A 15,875-nucleotide genomic window follows, 5' to 3' on the forward strand; every position below is an offset into this window, starting at 1 on the left:
CCTCGTGCTCTCTTGCAGCTGTCATCTTCCATTGCTTAAAGAAAGTTTGGCATATGAATGTGTCCGTGGTGTCCAGAGCAGTGACAAGTGACACTGGCAGCTCCCATGATTATTTAAAAATTGACTCAGTGTCTACAAATTAAATGTCTTATTTTAGCAAGTCATTTGGTCACTGCTGTAGTCAGTGAGAAAAGGAGATGTCTCCAAGAAGCAACTTTTACTCCAGCCTAAGGTATGGGGATTGACTTCAGTCTTAAATATAGAAAAATGATGGAAGGACACCACCACCAGTTAAAAGCCCACTGTGAATATTCCATGTGAAAATCTTATTTTTTCATTAAAAAAAACTTTTAATGCTTTCTTTCCTTCATTTCTCGCCCAACTGTAGAATCGTATTTGGGCCAACCCATTAACCATTGGAACATTTTTCCAAGGTCATATAATTCTCAGCATAAAGGCTTTATATGTAAAGTGTGGAGATCTGCCTGGAAACTGCTGAAATTCATCCCCGAGGTCACAGGCTTCGTGCAGATGTCATGGTGTGGTGTAACATGGCCCATGAATGTGTGAGAAGAGGGCAGGTGATCAGAAGGATCTTCTCCTAACTTAAAAGCTATCTTAAAAACTGCTTCTGTTTTATCAGTTTGGCCAATGCCCCTCCAGTGCATGTATTCAGAGAACCCCCCCCTGCCATGAATGGTTTTTTAAAGCACCTTTGAAGCATAATTCTTAATGCAATAGTGGTTGTTCTGTTCATCGCAGAAGACACTGCAAACACTGTCCTCCCAAGATAAAAAATGTGGCATGCTGATGCCACATGCATGAAAACTAGTTTTGAGTGCTTCCTCGCTGAATCACCAGGCTGACTGAACCTTTTGTCCACCATTCTCCCTCCCTCTCTTGTTCCCAGTGTCTGGGGAGTTTCAGAACCAAAAGTTTTCTCTCCCTCCAGTTCTCAGCATCTGGAGCCTTGAAAACTTGATGGGGGAGCTTATAAACATCCGATGTCAACATTAGCTGTTGTTATTAATGACTTGGCTAATTCCTGAACCTATCACCAATGCAATTACTCTTGGGGCTGTAGGCAGTTCAGGAGGAGGCAGAAGAAAAGCCCCATTAATGAATTTTTGAAGAGGTGCTGGTGGCATCCTGGCTGACAGCACAGAATGGCCACAGGGTGTGTTAATCAAAGCAGAACAACAGGAATTGATTTCTCTCTCTCCCTCTCCCTCCTCCCTGCAGAACCGTGAGCCCTGAACTCAAGTCTTACGCTCTGGGGGTGCTTTTCCTGCTGCTTCGGCTGCTAGGTAGGTACAAAAGTTGTGTGTCCTTCTCTCCCAACCTTTGTTCCCTCTTGGAACACTCCATTTTTAACATGCAAAAATTGATTTCTACTCCCTGTAGTGCTGTCATTGTTGTGAGTGGGGTCTGACACGTTGGGGTCCATCTGACACGTTGGGGTCCAAGCCCTCTCCGTGAGGGATGTCACATCAAGGCTCCTGAATGCACTTTTCCTGCCATTTGTGTTGTGCTAATGGAAGAAAATGCAGTGTTGCATGAGAAATTACTGTTTCTCCCATGGTCCCACACAACCAGTTTCTCTTCTGTAGCTGTTAATAACGTGTCAGCAGCTTGCAGAGTTACTGCTGTACTGCATATTGCTGAAGCAGAGAGATATGGATTTTCACCCTCCTTTGAGGGACAGGACCAGTGTTACATGGTGAGTTTGCCCCTTCCTTTGGGTGTCTCAGAAATGAAACCAGGAAAATGAGACAAGCTGAGTCCTTGTTTCCTCCTGTGGGTTAATATCCCATTAAAATGCTTATGGCTCCTCCCCTGGACCAATATGTTCTCATGTGTGAATTAAAGGGAACATACCAGGCTGCTGCTTGTTTCTGGGTGGTTTTTTCCCCCTCTGGAAGAGGTGGCTCCTATTTTAAAGCTCTTCTATTTCAGCTCATTAGTCTCAGTGGTTTAGGGCAAAATCCTCTGATCCATCGTTGTGTGGGACCATCTCGTGCCCAGGATTAATGCATGCTGTGGGAGTGGAACTTAATTTTTTTAGCAGGGCACAGAGAGCACCTTCCCTGCATGGCTCCCTTGGTCCCAAAGGAATGAGCTGGAGACTAAAGTGCCATCTCTTAGGCTACAGCAAGATACTGGGAAGTACAGGACTGAAAATCCAGCAGTACCAGACATCACTTTGAATAAGTGACCTCATTTTTTTGCTTTTTTTTTAACACCTTATTCTCCATAAACTGAACAGGAAATGGTTCTCTCGGACCAGTTTACAGTAAAGCAAATTAGATGTCCATTGATTTTGGTGAAGTAACTGCAGCCATACAAAAAGTTCCATCAAGTTCACTTACCCAGAGCTCAGATAAGTCAAAGGGAGGTTTCTAGGATGACCCAGGTCAGCTCTGGTTCAAGCCTTGCAAACACAGCATTTTTTTTAGCTGCTGGTGCTGCTCATGGGTTTTGGCCTGACTTCAGCTGTGACTGGCTGTATGTGGAATCTCTGCAGGCAAGTGTGCAAGGAGGATGGCTGTGGGCTCTTGTTTCCAAAGGAAAAATACTTACAGGGAGGGATTTTTAGCTTTTCTTTTTTCCCTTCAAAAGAGAGAAGCCTCCCGAGATAGCAGCATCCTGAATTCCTCTAAAACCAGGCTCAGACATGTATGCTTAAGTTAAACAGATTTCTTTTTTTTTTATTCCAGTAAAGAAGCCATAGTGAGAATTTAAATTCAAATCTTTATGTGTTGCTCTGTCACTAAGGGATTCCCATGAAATAAGACAATACATCCTGAAGCATATCAGCAATGTAGCTGGAACACACAGAAAATGAAGAGAAAGATACTTTTCCATATGAGCACAGGTATCCAAATTGTGCCTCTGTCAACCTGAGGTTTGAGAATAGCTTTACTGATTTATTTTAAAAGCTTTTCAGTTCACCTTTAAGCTTTGACTTAAGAAGACAGCCATAACAGCTGCTTCTTACACCAAAGGAGAGAATTAAATGCAAGAGGTATGAGACCCGAAGGTGCAATCGTAGCTAATAGATTTCAGTAAGACAAGAGGCACCTTTTTTTATGCAGCCCTACAGTTTCTGCTATGAAATACAGATATATATATATATAGCAGGAATGTTTGCAACACTTTGCAGTAAGAAGTAGAACATGATTTACTCTCTTTAATATTCACTGAAATAACATGAAACATGACTGAATTCTCACAGTATCCTCCTGCATATATTACCTTATTTCATAGGAATTCTGCTGTGAGAGAGCAGCCTAACAGTGTCTTCATATAAAAGCATTACTGTGGTTTCCCAGAGAAGAGAGTGAAGCAGTGCCATTGGAGCCAAAGGTTCAGAATGGAATTGTCTGGAATGGCAAAGAACTTCAGACCTTTAAGATCCTGGGTGTGTTTTTTTCTGGGTGGTGTTCACCATGCATCCTAGAAGAGCCTCTGCTTATCAGGGCACCTCCTTAGATTTTTTTTCCTCCAAGCTCATATTGTTTGCCTCTTACTCTAACGTGACAAAACCCCAGATGTTTCACTCTCAGGAGGAGTTTCTGGTGTGCAGTGCAACTGCTCAGCTCCCTTGTCTCAGGGGTTCTGAGCACCAACTTGCTGCTGTGAGTCTCTTGTCCTCTCCTCTGCTAAAAACAACCTGAAATACTCACTGGTTGCTGAAGGTTTCTGCACATGACTGCATTAATATGGGAGTAGCTTTGGAGTTCAAGGGAGACAAGTCCTTACTCAAGTCTTATGAGGAGCACTTTTCAGGCCAAATTATGGTGGACACCAGGCTGAAGCCAGCAGGTGGGGATGGCAGCTCTGAAGTTCAGCCTGCCCATCTCCAAAGCTTTGTGTCAACATCTCTCAGCACATTAACAAGTATGGACTCACATCTCAAAATTGTGATGCAAGTGTGGTTTTCTGTTATTACAGAAAGAATGTGGCTCCTCAGTCACTGCCAGATCTGGATATTACTCCTGAGGTGCCATCCAGCAGCACTGGGCACACAAACTGCAGTCAGCAGCACAGCCTTTTGCTTCTTTGTGCCCGGAGCCCAGCTGAATTTTTAAAACCCAGGTCGAGCGTGTGGTTGTTCACAGGTTTCAACTAAAAAAGTGTCTTTTAACTTAGAAGCAGAACCAACCCAGCCTGGATTTTTCAGTCATTGAAATTATGAACAAAGAGCTGGTGCTGATATTTTTTTAATAGAACATAGATAGGTTTTTAGATATAATGACTGGAACTAGTATTTCTAACAAACAGACTGTCTTGCTTTTTTATCATCTGGTTTTATTTACTACATTTGTGCTATTAATGACTGGTTCAAATGAGTACCAAAAGCCCATATAGCCTTTCTTAATTCCTGCATTTATCAACATATAAAGAAGATCAAACAAAATCTGCAGAGCTCCAAGAAATAAAATAAAATAAAGAGATCTCAGTTACCACAGAGAACAGCAAAGACAACCAATTTATTTGTAGTCTTAGGATACATGTCATGAATGTCACTACTTTGCTCATGACAAGCTGAAGGAAGGTATCTTTTTTAAGCCTGGAAATCCAGGTTAATGATGAAACTAGATCCAAGATTAAACACTTTCCTGTCTAAAAACTGCAGTCCTTGTGTCTGCTGTCACAGGTATTTATAGAGTCTCAGGCATCACAGCACCTACGGGTGCATTGATGCTGTCAGGGGGGTGTTGTGCCTGCCTGCTGTTGGATTCAGGAGATGCAATGCTCTCCTCTGCTCACTGTCTTAACCAACAGCAGTGACTTTATCAATCAGGGCTTTTTTCAGGGTTTATCTGCTTCTGGCCTCTGCCCATAAATACAGCAGAAGGTAGAGAAATGGTTACAATATGTAGAATGTTCACATTTCTTCCCAGTGCTGCACACTCTGGCTGGAGAGCACAGAGCTGGAACGTGGATGTCCTAATCACCATCAGGCTAATGGGAAATGGGTGGTTGCTGCAGTGTCCCTGCAGGATGAGGGAAAGTAGACAAGAAAAGCATTTCTTTTATTAGTTAAATGAGATTGGAGTGATTACTTTGCTTGAAGATTGCAGCTCTTCTGCAAACTATGATTGAGAAACACTCATCGGTAGTTAGCTGCAGCGGCTGTGGGAGAATCCTGCTGTGATATTTCATTTAATGGCACTCTGAAATTTTCCCTTCTTTTCAGATGGCATCTTTGACATCTATTAGAGGCTATTGTTTCTTTTCCTTAGATTCAGAGAAAACCTTTTGCTATGTCAGGGTACAGTCCAAAACTGGATCTCAGTGCCAAGGCTGATTTTAGGTGCTGAAATGGAATGCTATGTGATCCTTCAGGTGAACATCCTAAAGTGCAGAATTGACAGCTTCTAGAAAATGAGCTGCAAGGCTGTCCTCCTCCTCTTTCATTTACCCTCCACTTAGTCTCATTAGGCAAACAAGAAGCTTAATAAAAGCCACTCACACTTGAATAAAATCCTTGCTGCATGTTGATATCAGCAGGAATCTCTTCCATAGATGTTAAGTCCAAGCTAAAAGCTCATCCACAAACTTCATTCAGGTTGATTTAGAACTTCAAAAATTAGAATCAAAGGCTGCAGCTGGGACTATTAGCCTTGATAAAGTACCCTCTTTCCACTCACTGCAGTCACGTCCTCTCTCTTTATCACGGGGATCATCAGAGCATGATTTGTCTCTCTTATTTTGGCAGGTTTTATCCCACCTCCGCTGATCTTCGGGGCCGGGATTGACTCCACGTGTCTGTTCTGGAGCACGTTCTGTGGCGAGCAAGGAGCCTGTGCACTGTATGACAACGTGGTCTACAGATACCTGTATGTCAGCATTGCCATCGCCCTCAAGTCCTTTGCATTCATCCTGTACACAACCACCTGGCAGTGCTTGAGGAAAAACTATAAAAGATACATCAAGAACCACGAAGGTGGTCTCAGCACTAGTGAGTTTTTTGCCTCTACTCTCACCCTAGACAATCTGGGGCGGGACTCGGTGCCCCAAAATCAACCACATAGGACAAAATTTATCTATAACCTTGAAGATCATGAGTGGTGTGAAAACATGGAGTCTGTTTTATAGTGACTGTGGAGGAGTGAACTATATTAATAATACAAGGGTCCTTTTTAATAAAAACGAGAGAGCACGAATGAAAGAAGAAATGACTGCAAAACAGCAACGGCAACACAGGAACCTTTTGTCTTTTTCTCAAAGTCAGACCCAGCCAGGATTCTTGAGAACAGCATCTTTTAATGGGATCACTTGTGACATCCTGTAGGGTGATGGAGAAAGCAGGGAGCCCTTGTGGCTGGGTACCAGCTCCTTTGGTGACAGTATGAGCTTCCAAGGAGGGCTCCTGCAGAGATTCAGCGGAGAGTTGGGCACAGGATTGGGCTTGAGGTGTAGAGAAAGCAAGCTGATAACAGCAAGGTGATAACAGCAAGCTGATAACAGCAATAGGTTCTTTCCCAGTCGAGATGGGGTGTGTGCAGCCCTGCAGGGCTGGCCAGGCTGGGTGCTGCTCCAACCTGCTGCATCCTCGATGGCAAAGAGGGAGCGGTGCTGGAGTCCTTCCACCAGTCACACTCTGTCACCAGCCACGAGCCCACAATAAATTCCTTGAAAGCTGCTGGAAACCGTCCCGGTGGCGAGCAGTGCTGTCAGGGGTATCCAAGTCCTTCCAGGCCAGGCTTATTCGCAGATTGCAGCTTGGTGGCTGTCTGTGAATAACCGCGCTCACATCTCAAACCCACTAGAGTTCAAGACAAGCTCACACTTGCCAAACGTGCTGTCATTTTTAAAGGGGGATGAGTTCCAAATACTTATCTGTGTAGTCCTCTAATAAGATGTTTTTTTGAAATTGTTTTCGAGTATATGTTAACCCTTAAATCGCTGACATTTTTCCATGAGGAGGATTTATTTATGCTAGTTTGGGGAAGGATCCTGTTTTAATTCACCCAAACATAATGTGACTCAAGGGGTTTGTTTAATCCTCTGCATTTTTTATCCATACGCCTTCATTCTAATATGCTACCAAGCCAATGAAGACACATAATATGTTTTTAAAAAAGAGAATGAATGCACTGTGTCTCTATAAAAACAATTGTCTGTTGGAGAATTATAGATAATATGATGATTTACATAATATAGTTTTTTCATATTCTATGTGACTCAGTGAATACATATATATGTGGAGAGGCTGTTGATGTTCTCTCCAGTTTTTAAAGATATATATATATATAATTTGCAATCTAGAAATTGTGTGGTGGATGTTTTCTTTAAAGTGTGTGTGTGCGCGTGTGTGTGTGTGAGTGTACAAGATGAGAGGAATACTGACCTTAATCCTTCAACCCTCACAACTGGTGTTTTATTTTTCACCTGAGAAATTCCACTGACTTTCAGTGGAAGCCATGTGAGGGAGATGGCATAATCTCTCCTGGATGCCACATTTTGTTCGTACATGTGGGAATCGTGTCCCTCTGGAAAGCTGGGTTATGGGAGCAGAGGCTGGCCAGCATTGAGCAACTCAAACTTCCATTCAGCTCCCCACAAAGCATCCATGCAGGAGCAAATTTGGCTTGGCTCTTGCAATGCAGTCTTACCTGAACCCACAAAATCCATGGGGAAACTTTCATCTGCTCGCAAGCAGCCTGGGGGTCAGGCTCATTTTGTATGCACATTTTTGTTTTCCAAAACATTCCTGCTGGGAAGCAATGCAATTTGGTGGCATTTGGTGACTTTTTTTCCCCAGGAACAGACTTGTTTCCAATAGACTAAATGTCAGAAGGGCTTTAAGGGTTAGCATCATAATTAAAAGTTCATTTTTTGTGTGAATTTTGAAGCTGTTGTGAACTTGAGGATGTTTAGAGGAGTAACCTGGCATGTTGAGTCAAATGCTGGATGTCACTTCCGTGCAGGTGGCAGAGGGGCTGATCTTCCCCAGGTCCTTGTCCATTGCTGCAGTGGACACCCCAGAGCTGGCACAATTACAGAGGGTTGGTAACTTGTCACTCATGTTCAGCACCTTTTTGCTCTTTTGCTTTGCAACATAGGTGTGGAGAATCAAACTGCTTCCACTTGATTTACTTTACATATGTGCTTGCAACTTATGCACAGAATTACATGTTCAGCAACAGTAAGGGCAGGAAAAAAAGGGTGTATCAAATAAACTCCATTGTGCCAAATACTCAACAAATATTGTAATTGCAGATATTTAATTCTTGGGTTTCAGCCATGTTAAGAATCACTCAATTGATGACAGAGTTTAGGGAAAAAACAAATATTAAGCTATGCAGTGCCATTGTTATGTTGGGTGGTAAATGATGCTTTTTAGACCGTTACATTGGTTTAGTATATCTGCTAAAAAAGAGATACTGCATCCATAAAACAATGAATTCAAAAAAGGCACAGGGTGCATAACTGTCTCATAAAATATATATAATTGTCGAGTATAAGCCTTTGAAATCATTCTGTACAGTTCTCTTCGTTCTGCAGATTTATTACTTACACTGCTGTCTTTCCAAATGGTAGCTCATAATTTTATACTATACACACACTTCCAAACTCAAACACAAATGTCACAGAATAGAACCTTTCTAAAAGCCTGATTGCTTGAAATTTCATAACGCCTTTCACAATTTCATGGTTTTCCCCTCTGAAAGTCCAAGGTGAAGGAGAATAGCATGCTGATTGATATGATGTAAAACAAACTCCCAGTGTTCATGAGCTGTGGTTTGTTGCTACAGTCAAATGTCTCCCTTGACCGGAGTTATAGAAACAGGATTCCAGGGCACATAACATTTTTATTTTTGTTTTTCTTTACTTTTTCCATTTGATCTCTTCTCTTACTATGTGTGGGAGATGCAGTTGAATGGGGTTACTTATGTTATTTTTAAGCTGTAACTTGAAATTCCTGCATGATTGTTGTTTTATTTCTTTTGATAATGGCACTCTTGAAAATCTTTTTCCCCATCCCACTCTTTTCTTTTTTTTTCCCCCCAGGGTTAGTTCTGATGCCTGCATCACGAAGGGCTTTGCTGTCAGTGCTTTGGTACAGATTTAAGAACAGAGCTTTAGTTGAAAGAAAATACACAGACCAAACCCTTCATCCACACCAGCAGGCATTTTGTGTTTTTCTGATTTCAGAACCACAAGCCATTTTTGCCTACAACCCAATTTTTGTTATAGAATAACGAAGGAAGTGTCAGACTTCCTCCTTCTTCCCAAACTGCGTTATGGGCCTTCACCTGTCAGCACTTCACTCCATCCTGCAACTGCCTTAACCATGCAGGAAACTTAAAAAACAAGGATGGAGTTAGAAAAATGCCCATTCCCAGGAGCAGAAACAGGAGCATGCTCTGTGCTGTGTGGTCCAGATCCAGTGGTGGAAATTGTTTCTTCTTATTCAAGGGCATTGAAGTTCAGGGGTTTGTTGAGTCCTCAGTCTCAGCAGAAATGTTCTTTTGGCGTTTCCAAGCACTGTGTTCCCTATGTGGCTGTCTGCTAAGGAATGGGATGTTTGGAAAAGCAAACTACTTGAGTTTCTGCAGTCTCTCTGGGATTGACCAGTTGCCTTGCATGACTTCAGGCTGGGGTTTCCTTTCCCCTGCTCAGATCCCACTTTGCAATAGCCCCAGTGGAATCAAAAGGGGACCCCAATCTAAAACTGGTGCAGTTGACACCTGAATCTTTTTCTTTGCATCCTTGTTAACAAGGTGATGCATTTCCAGAACCTTCTTGTAATACAGATAGGAATCATCCATTTTTCTGACTTTACCCAGCACATCTTGAATGTAGAGTGGGACTGAAAAGTCCATCACTTGAATTATCACTTGAATATCACAAACCTTCCATTCTTGGCAATTTAGCTAACAGGGACCTCCCTCTGAGATGCACTAAACTCCTCGGTGCTGCTGCTGTTCGTCGTGGTTGGGTCTCACCTTGCTCAGAAGGTGAGAAGGAAGGATGCAGAGAGGAATTAGCTTCCATTATCTGACTTAGCTACACTTCAAAATGCTTCCAAATTGAACTGATGGTCTGCAGACATTTGGAAAGTGATTGGAATATTTCCAAATGGCTGAGATGCATTTACTTCTTTTTCCTTGCAAAAAAAATATAATAAATTAAGGGAATGAATGTGATTTGAACCCCCTCCTATCCCCATCAGTTTTATGTTCATCACATTGCAGTGGAGGCAATGTGCTTAAGGTTCACCTTTGTGTCTCAGACAGACTCACTTTTTTTCTCAGTAAATGAGGTCCTGGGACACAGAAAGGCAACTCCATCTCACAACCAGCAGTTTCACTCCACAGCCAACCCACAACCACCTGAAGCCTACCAGCACTGTGAAGCTTTAGCTCCAAGTCAGCCAAAGCTGTTGCTGCCATATGAGAGTTTGTCACAGCTGGGTGTGCTTGCCTTGGTATTTTCTTCAGCCTTTGGCATTCTTGGTGTGATGTTTGCTTTATTCTTGGCAGGTGATGTGGGGAGTTGTCAGTATAAAAGACACGTGCGAATGCTTCACTGGACTGATGTGATAACAGCTTTGTCTCTTTATTCACAAGGGTTTCCAGACTTACTCCTGCTCTGCCTTTAAATGCAGCTGTGCTCATCTATCCCCCTAATTTCATGTGAACTCTGTTTGCAGACAGGAGCAGGTTTGTTGTTGTTCTCTCTCTAGATCTGATTAACATGTGCAAAGCTCAGAGCTTGCTGTGCATAGGGCAGAGCACCCCTGATTACAAGCAATAATACTGACCTGCTCTCATTTGCAATAGGGCTTTTCTCACCTAAATCTGGGTTCACCTCTCCCAGCATCCTACACTGCTGCTGTGCCTCACCCGTTTTGTTGGCAGCCAAGACAGAACTGGTGGGAATATAGGCAGCACTTTACTAAGATGGGAGCCTTTGGTGTGAGCCAGGTTCAGCCATGCTTATCTGATGGGTGAGGCTGATATGAGGAGGAAGGAACATTGTAAATGAGCCATTCAGTGTCTCTGAAAGGATTATCCACCTTTCTGTGCTCCTGGATAGCCCTACCTCCACCAGACCCATGGTTTGTGGGTGTTTTCTTCCAAACTGACCATCAGCTTCCTTGCTCTAGCCACAGTTCTTCCATTCCCTCAATGTCAAAGCACAGCTTGGCTCTACCAAGTCAATACAAGATATCTAGAGTTACTGAGAGGCATTTAAATTTGCCTGGGATGCCAGCAAGTCTCACTTAGTTTTACATATGTTCAAAATGTTATAGTTTGTTCTGCTTATATCCTCTAAAATCTATAACTTGTAGGCTGCAAATGATGTTTTCTATCATTCCACTGACATTTCTAGCCAATTTGGGTCTTAATACAATTGCTTTGCTGAAAAATGGCCTCTCAGCAGTTCTTAGACATGAGGTACTTCTTTATTAACTAGTGATGCCAAGTAAAATCTGTGACCATTGTCTGTTCCCTGAATTCAGGGGAGCAGAAGGAGGCTGTGCCTGCTCAGAAGCAATACTGATATTTCCTGGGGCAGAGTGAGAACATGGACTGCTTTTCTTTCAGCCTCAGTGTTGCCTTGGCTGCTTGGCTCTGAGCATCTCTTGGTCCCAAAAGGACACAGGGAATTCAGGAGAAGCCATGAGGACAGAGCAGTCCGTTTAGATGGCTGCCAGAGTAGAACTTCAGGATGTTTGTAGTGTTGAAGTCGTTTTGCTTGTCAAAGCTTTGCTTCAATCTCTATTTGTTTGATGAATGGAGTGACCCCAGGGGTGGGGTCTTTGGGGTGGGATGAGTTTGTGATGTTTCTCCCATTTATTCAGATTAAGCGTGGCAGAGCAGGGTGTCCAACCCTGAGAAGGAAAAGCTTTGTCATACCCTGAACAGTTTGTAGTGCTGGACTCGTTCTGCACAAAGTTGGTATCTGCATATGGCAAGAAGCAATAAGAAACTTGTCAGCTGCAACTTGGCAAATAATTGATAACAACTTCATACATTAATTCTCCCTTTTATTTCTTCCTTGCAAATTGCTGAGAAAGCCAAGAAAATGCCTCCAGTGTATTTGCAAGGTTGTTTCTGCATATCATCTGTGCTCTGGAGAAGTTGGAAAAGTTTTCTTATAATTCATACACAGGGATTTGTTCTGGATGGACATAAAACTCACAGGGGTTATTTCTGCTCTCTGAGTTGCCTAAGCTGGAATTTTCTCATCAGTAAAAACATTTAGTTCAAAAGTAGGTGATTAGGAATTGAGTAAGAGGATCCTTGCTCAGTGTCAGTGGGCTGAGTGCTGCTGCACACACCATGCTCCAGGACAGCAAAAGTGCTGGCTTCCAACTCACAGTCCATTTCCCAGGAATATTCTCTCACAGATGCTTGAAATTCTTGGCCTCTCCCAGTATTCGTACTGGTTAAAGCACTCATTTGAGTAATTGCTGAGAGCAAACAGCAGAAGGGTGTGAATCCAGACAAAAACAAATTGGTATTGAGGTGAAGCAGGTGGTGTAAATTTCATTTGCGATGTTTGCACAGCTCCTGGATCAGAAGCAGAAACCTCTTGGGCATCAAGAGAGTTGCACATGGCCTAATATATCTTAGTTCTTCCCAAATGAATTGCCCATGGGTGGGACAGCAAAAGGCATCTTTCTCTGCCACGGGTGTCTCAGCCCCCAAAACCCGTTTTCTCTTGCAGTATGGCATCGCACAAACAGCAGTGCATTTACCCCTCAGTGCAGACACTGCTGTGCTTTTGGTGCCTCACAACTCTAACTGTGAACCTGGAGGAAGAAATGACCCCTGTTCTTCACCCGTGACACTTCCTGCCCGATCAGAGGAGGAGGATGGTCCCTCTCGGAGACTCACGGCCAAGTTTTCCTAAAGTCTTACTGCAGCAGGACCAAATGGTGCTCTGTGATCACCATGGGTGGCCTATTCCCTGTGCTAGGGGCCTGTAGCTCAGCTACAGCCCCACGTTGCCTTCACGGTGTTTTGGTGCAAAGCACGCTGAGGAGGCTGCACATGACTGCCCCTGACAAGTGCTAAGGTCTGCCAGTGGTCTGTGACCACCAAAGTTCTGGAGTCTCCACGTTAGCACGTGAAAGCAGCTTCCCTCACCTGCTTTTGGGGAAGAGCCATCCCAGAGCAGGGTCAGAGGGGTTGGAGCAGCGCTGGGACCGCACAACAGGAGCTCACATCCATAGGGAGGAGGGGTGGGATGGAGCAGAGGGAGAGCTGTGACATTTTAAAACCCATAGTGCCTACCACTGCAAATGGAACGCTGTATTGTATTATATTATACGTGACTACCGTGTAAATAAAGTACAATAAATGTGGTGTTCGTTAGGATTTTGATACAAGTCAAATGCAGTATGCAGAAATGGTTTTTTCCCTGCTGTATGTACTTATATCACATTCCAGGCACGGGGACATTTGGAGTCATGTGAGCTAACAATGCATAAATGGCATTAGATGGGGCATGTTTGCTGTAAGGCTATTCTAAAATTCCTTATGCCCTGCGCAGGTGAGACACGAGCACCATCTGAAATCAGAGGAGAGGGAGTGGAGCAGTTTACACAGGCAGGAAGAGAGCAGCTCTTGATGTGGTTCATGAGCAGAAGAGATTGCCCAGCCAGTCCTTGGCCATGCCTCATTCATGGTGGAGAAACAGCCAGGTTTCAGTGGCTGATCTCTCTCTGTTTTGCTGCTGCAGAGGTTGACCAGCAGCACATGCCCTGCCTGTGTAACCTGGTTATTCCCCACCCCTGACAGCCCTTAGTGGCAGCTACAGATGAACAAACTCAAGAGCTTAAAATTCAAAGCTTATTGGGAAAGAAGTTCTTGACCAGATGGCCCCTCTGTGTCTCTGACAGAGATTGAGGGGCTTGGGGTTTTGGCTAGTAAGAATATTAGGAACCTCCTTTGTTCCTTAACTCACTCCCTTATCCATCCTTCTCTTTCTCCATAGTGTAAATAAAGAACATAACACATACACGAGGCAGGCCTGTCATGTATGCTTCAAATGCTGATGCATTTCTTAACTGGGTGGTTGGTGGGAGTTTCTCTGGGCTTCAGCAGCTCAGGACTTCTCTGACAAGTGTTTGCAAAAGCTGGTGTGTGGATGCAGTCTTCCATCAGTGCATGGAGGGTGCTTCCACACTGATTGTCTCGCTGGAGAACAAGAGCAGCCCATGCAGTTTGTCACACCTGTGCTTGAAACTCACCTGCAGAGCTCTGTGCAGGCTCCTCAGCACTGGAGGGGTATTGACCTGCCCCTGTAGCAGACCAGTCCGTGGGGTTTGTCCCTCAAGCCATTGCTGTCCTTCACAGTCAGCTGGGCAGAGCAGCATTTGTGGGCTGTGGAGAAGGTCCTTCCTGCACAGAACATCTCCACAAATAGTCTGCAGCACTGTGGGACCTGCATGAGCCCACGTGCCACTGCCTTTCTCGGGCTGGGGGTTACTGTTTTCCTGCAGTGCCCAAGGGAAAGTGGTCCTCAGAAAGGTCTTTGAACTGTGCTGGTAATTTGACTGCTGGTAATTTTTCAGATGTTTAGCAGCACTTCCAAAATAAATCAAAACGTGGTTTGGAAAAGGAAATGTTTCACTGTACAATTGACTTTAAAAAAAAAAAAAGAGAAGCCACATGCTCGATATATTTTGAGTACTGTGTTCTGTATTTTTGCAGCTTATATTTTCCAGATGAGCAGTTTAGAAATATGTGATGTGAAATACATACTGTAAGTTTGCTGTAAATGATATTAAAAACACTATTTTCATTCTTGTCCTGTCTCACTGGATGATCTCTTGGGTTGTCCCAGGTTGGCTGGCTGGGCTGGTGCTCTGACTGTTCCAGAAGTTCTCAGTAAAAGCAGGGTTGAGAGTTCAGGTTGGAGGTTTGCTAGAAATGACAGTGGGGTGAATGTGTTCTGTGCAAGTGCAGTGCCTTTGGAGGGGAGGGCCAGTGAAGCAGTGGTTGTGGCAGAGAAGGTAAGGCAGGTTTTGGGGAGGTCAAAATGAAGTTTCATTAATGGAGAAAGGAAAGCTAGAACAAGGGCATCCTAAATTCTTGCATAACAGAGGAACTTGAACACCTGGAAGACACTAAAATGAGGAGGAGCTCAGAGAAAACATGATTTGAGCAGGAAAATGCTGGATGTGTCGGTGGTGATGAATATGTCTCACACTCTTTGTGTCAGTTCAGCTGTGGAGGAAAAAAAAAAGAGCTTTTAGCTGAAATAGCAACAGCTGAGTGAAGTGGCTGAGCCCTGCCATGCACCCTGAGCCCCTGCAGCTGCAGAAGCTTTTCCATCTCCATCAATGGGATCAGGCCCAGAGGGTGACACATTCCTGAGGATTTAGTGACACACGCTTCCCCTTGTTCCAGCTGCTGTACTGGTCAGAATCAAAGTAATCACTTCTTTGACCCTTTATTTTTAAATGTTTCAAATCTGGTGTTTCAAAGTTTTTTCCTGAAGCTTCTACAAAATTATGCTAAATGAGGCAATTGCATTCCGACTGAGTTGAAGATTCACTTACTCCTTGTTCACTCCATTTTTTATCTTTCCCTGTTCCAATTCCCTCTTCTGAAAGGCAGTGAGCAAAGCAAAGATTAAAAGTCAGAAAACAAACAAACAAAAAAAAAAACCAATTTTGTTGCACAGGAGTTGAATCCAACCGCTGTTGCTTTGAATTCACTTTCCAACAACAGGAGCTTCAGAGAATAGTTCAGGAGGAATGAGGGAGGAAGTCTGGGAAAAAAAACGTTCTGTTAAATGTTGACAGCAAATAATCTTTTTATTTATTTCACGTCATTGCTTTTCCTCAGCCCAGCTCCTGGCAGTGCTGAGGCCTGTGCCAGCTCCCTGTGAAGGCATCA

The 15,875-nt window shown here is 43.6% G+C and overlaps 1 protein-coding gene across 1 annotated transcript in view; it reads left to right on the plus strand.

Moving 5' to 3' along the window:
• Window positions 1–14,780, plus strand: part of SLCO3A1 (solute carrier organic anion transporter family member 3A1) — a 137,734-nt gene extending 122,954 nt beyond the window's left edge. Inside the window, exons 9-10 of the mRNA XM_030281055.4 lie at window positions 1,243–1,307; window positions 5,726–14,780. Of these exons, the coding sequence (XP_030136915.2) occupies window positions 1,243–1,307; window positions 5,726–6,105 (445 nt within the window). The 3' untranslated portion in view covers window positions 6,106–14,780. The remainder of the gene's footprint in view (window positions 1–1,242; window positions 1,308–5,725) is intronic.
• The last annotated feature ends 1,095 nt before the right edge of the window (window positions 14,781–15,875 follow it).

This window comes from Taeniopygia guttata, chromosome 10 (assembly GCF_048771995.1).
Source record: "Taeniopygia guttata chromosome 10, bTaeGut7.mat, whole genome shotgun sequence".
NCBI classification, from domain to species: domain Eukaryota; kingdom Metazoa; phylum Chordata; class Aves; order Passeriformes; family Estrildidae; genus Taeniopygia; species Taeniopygia guttata.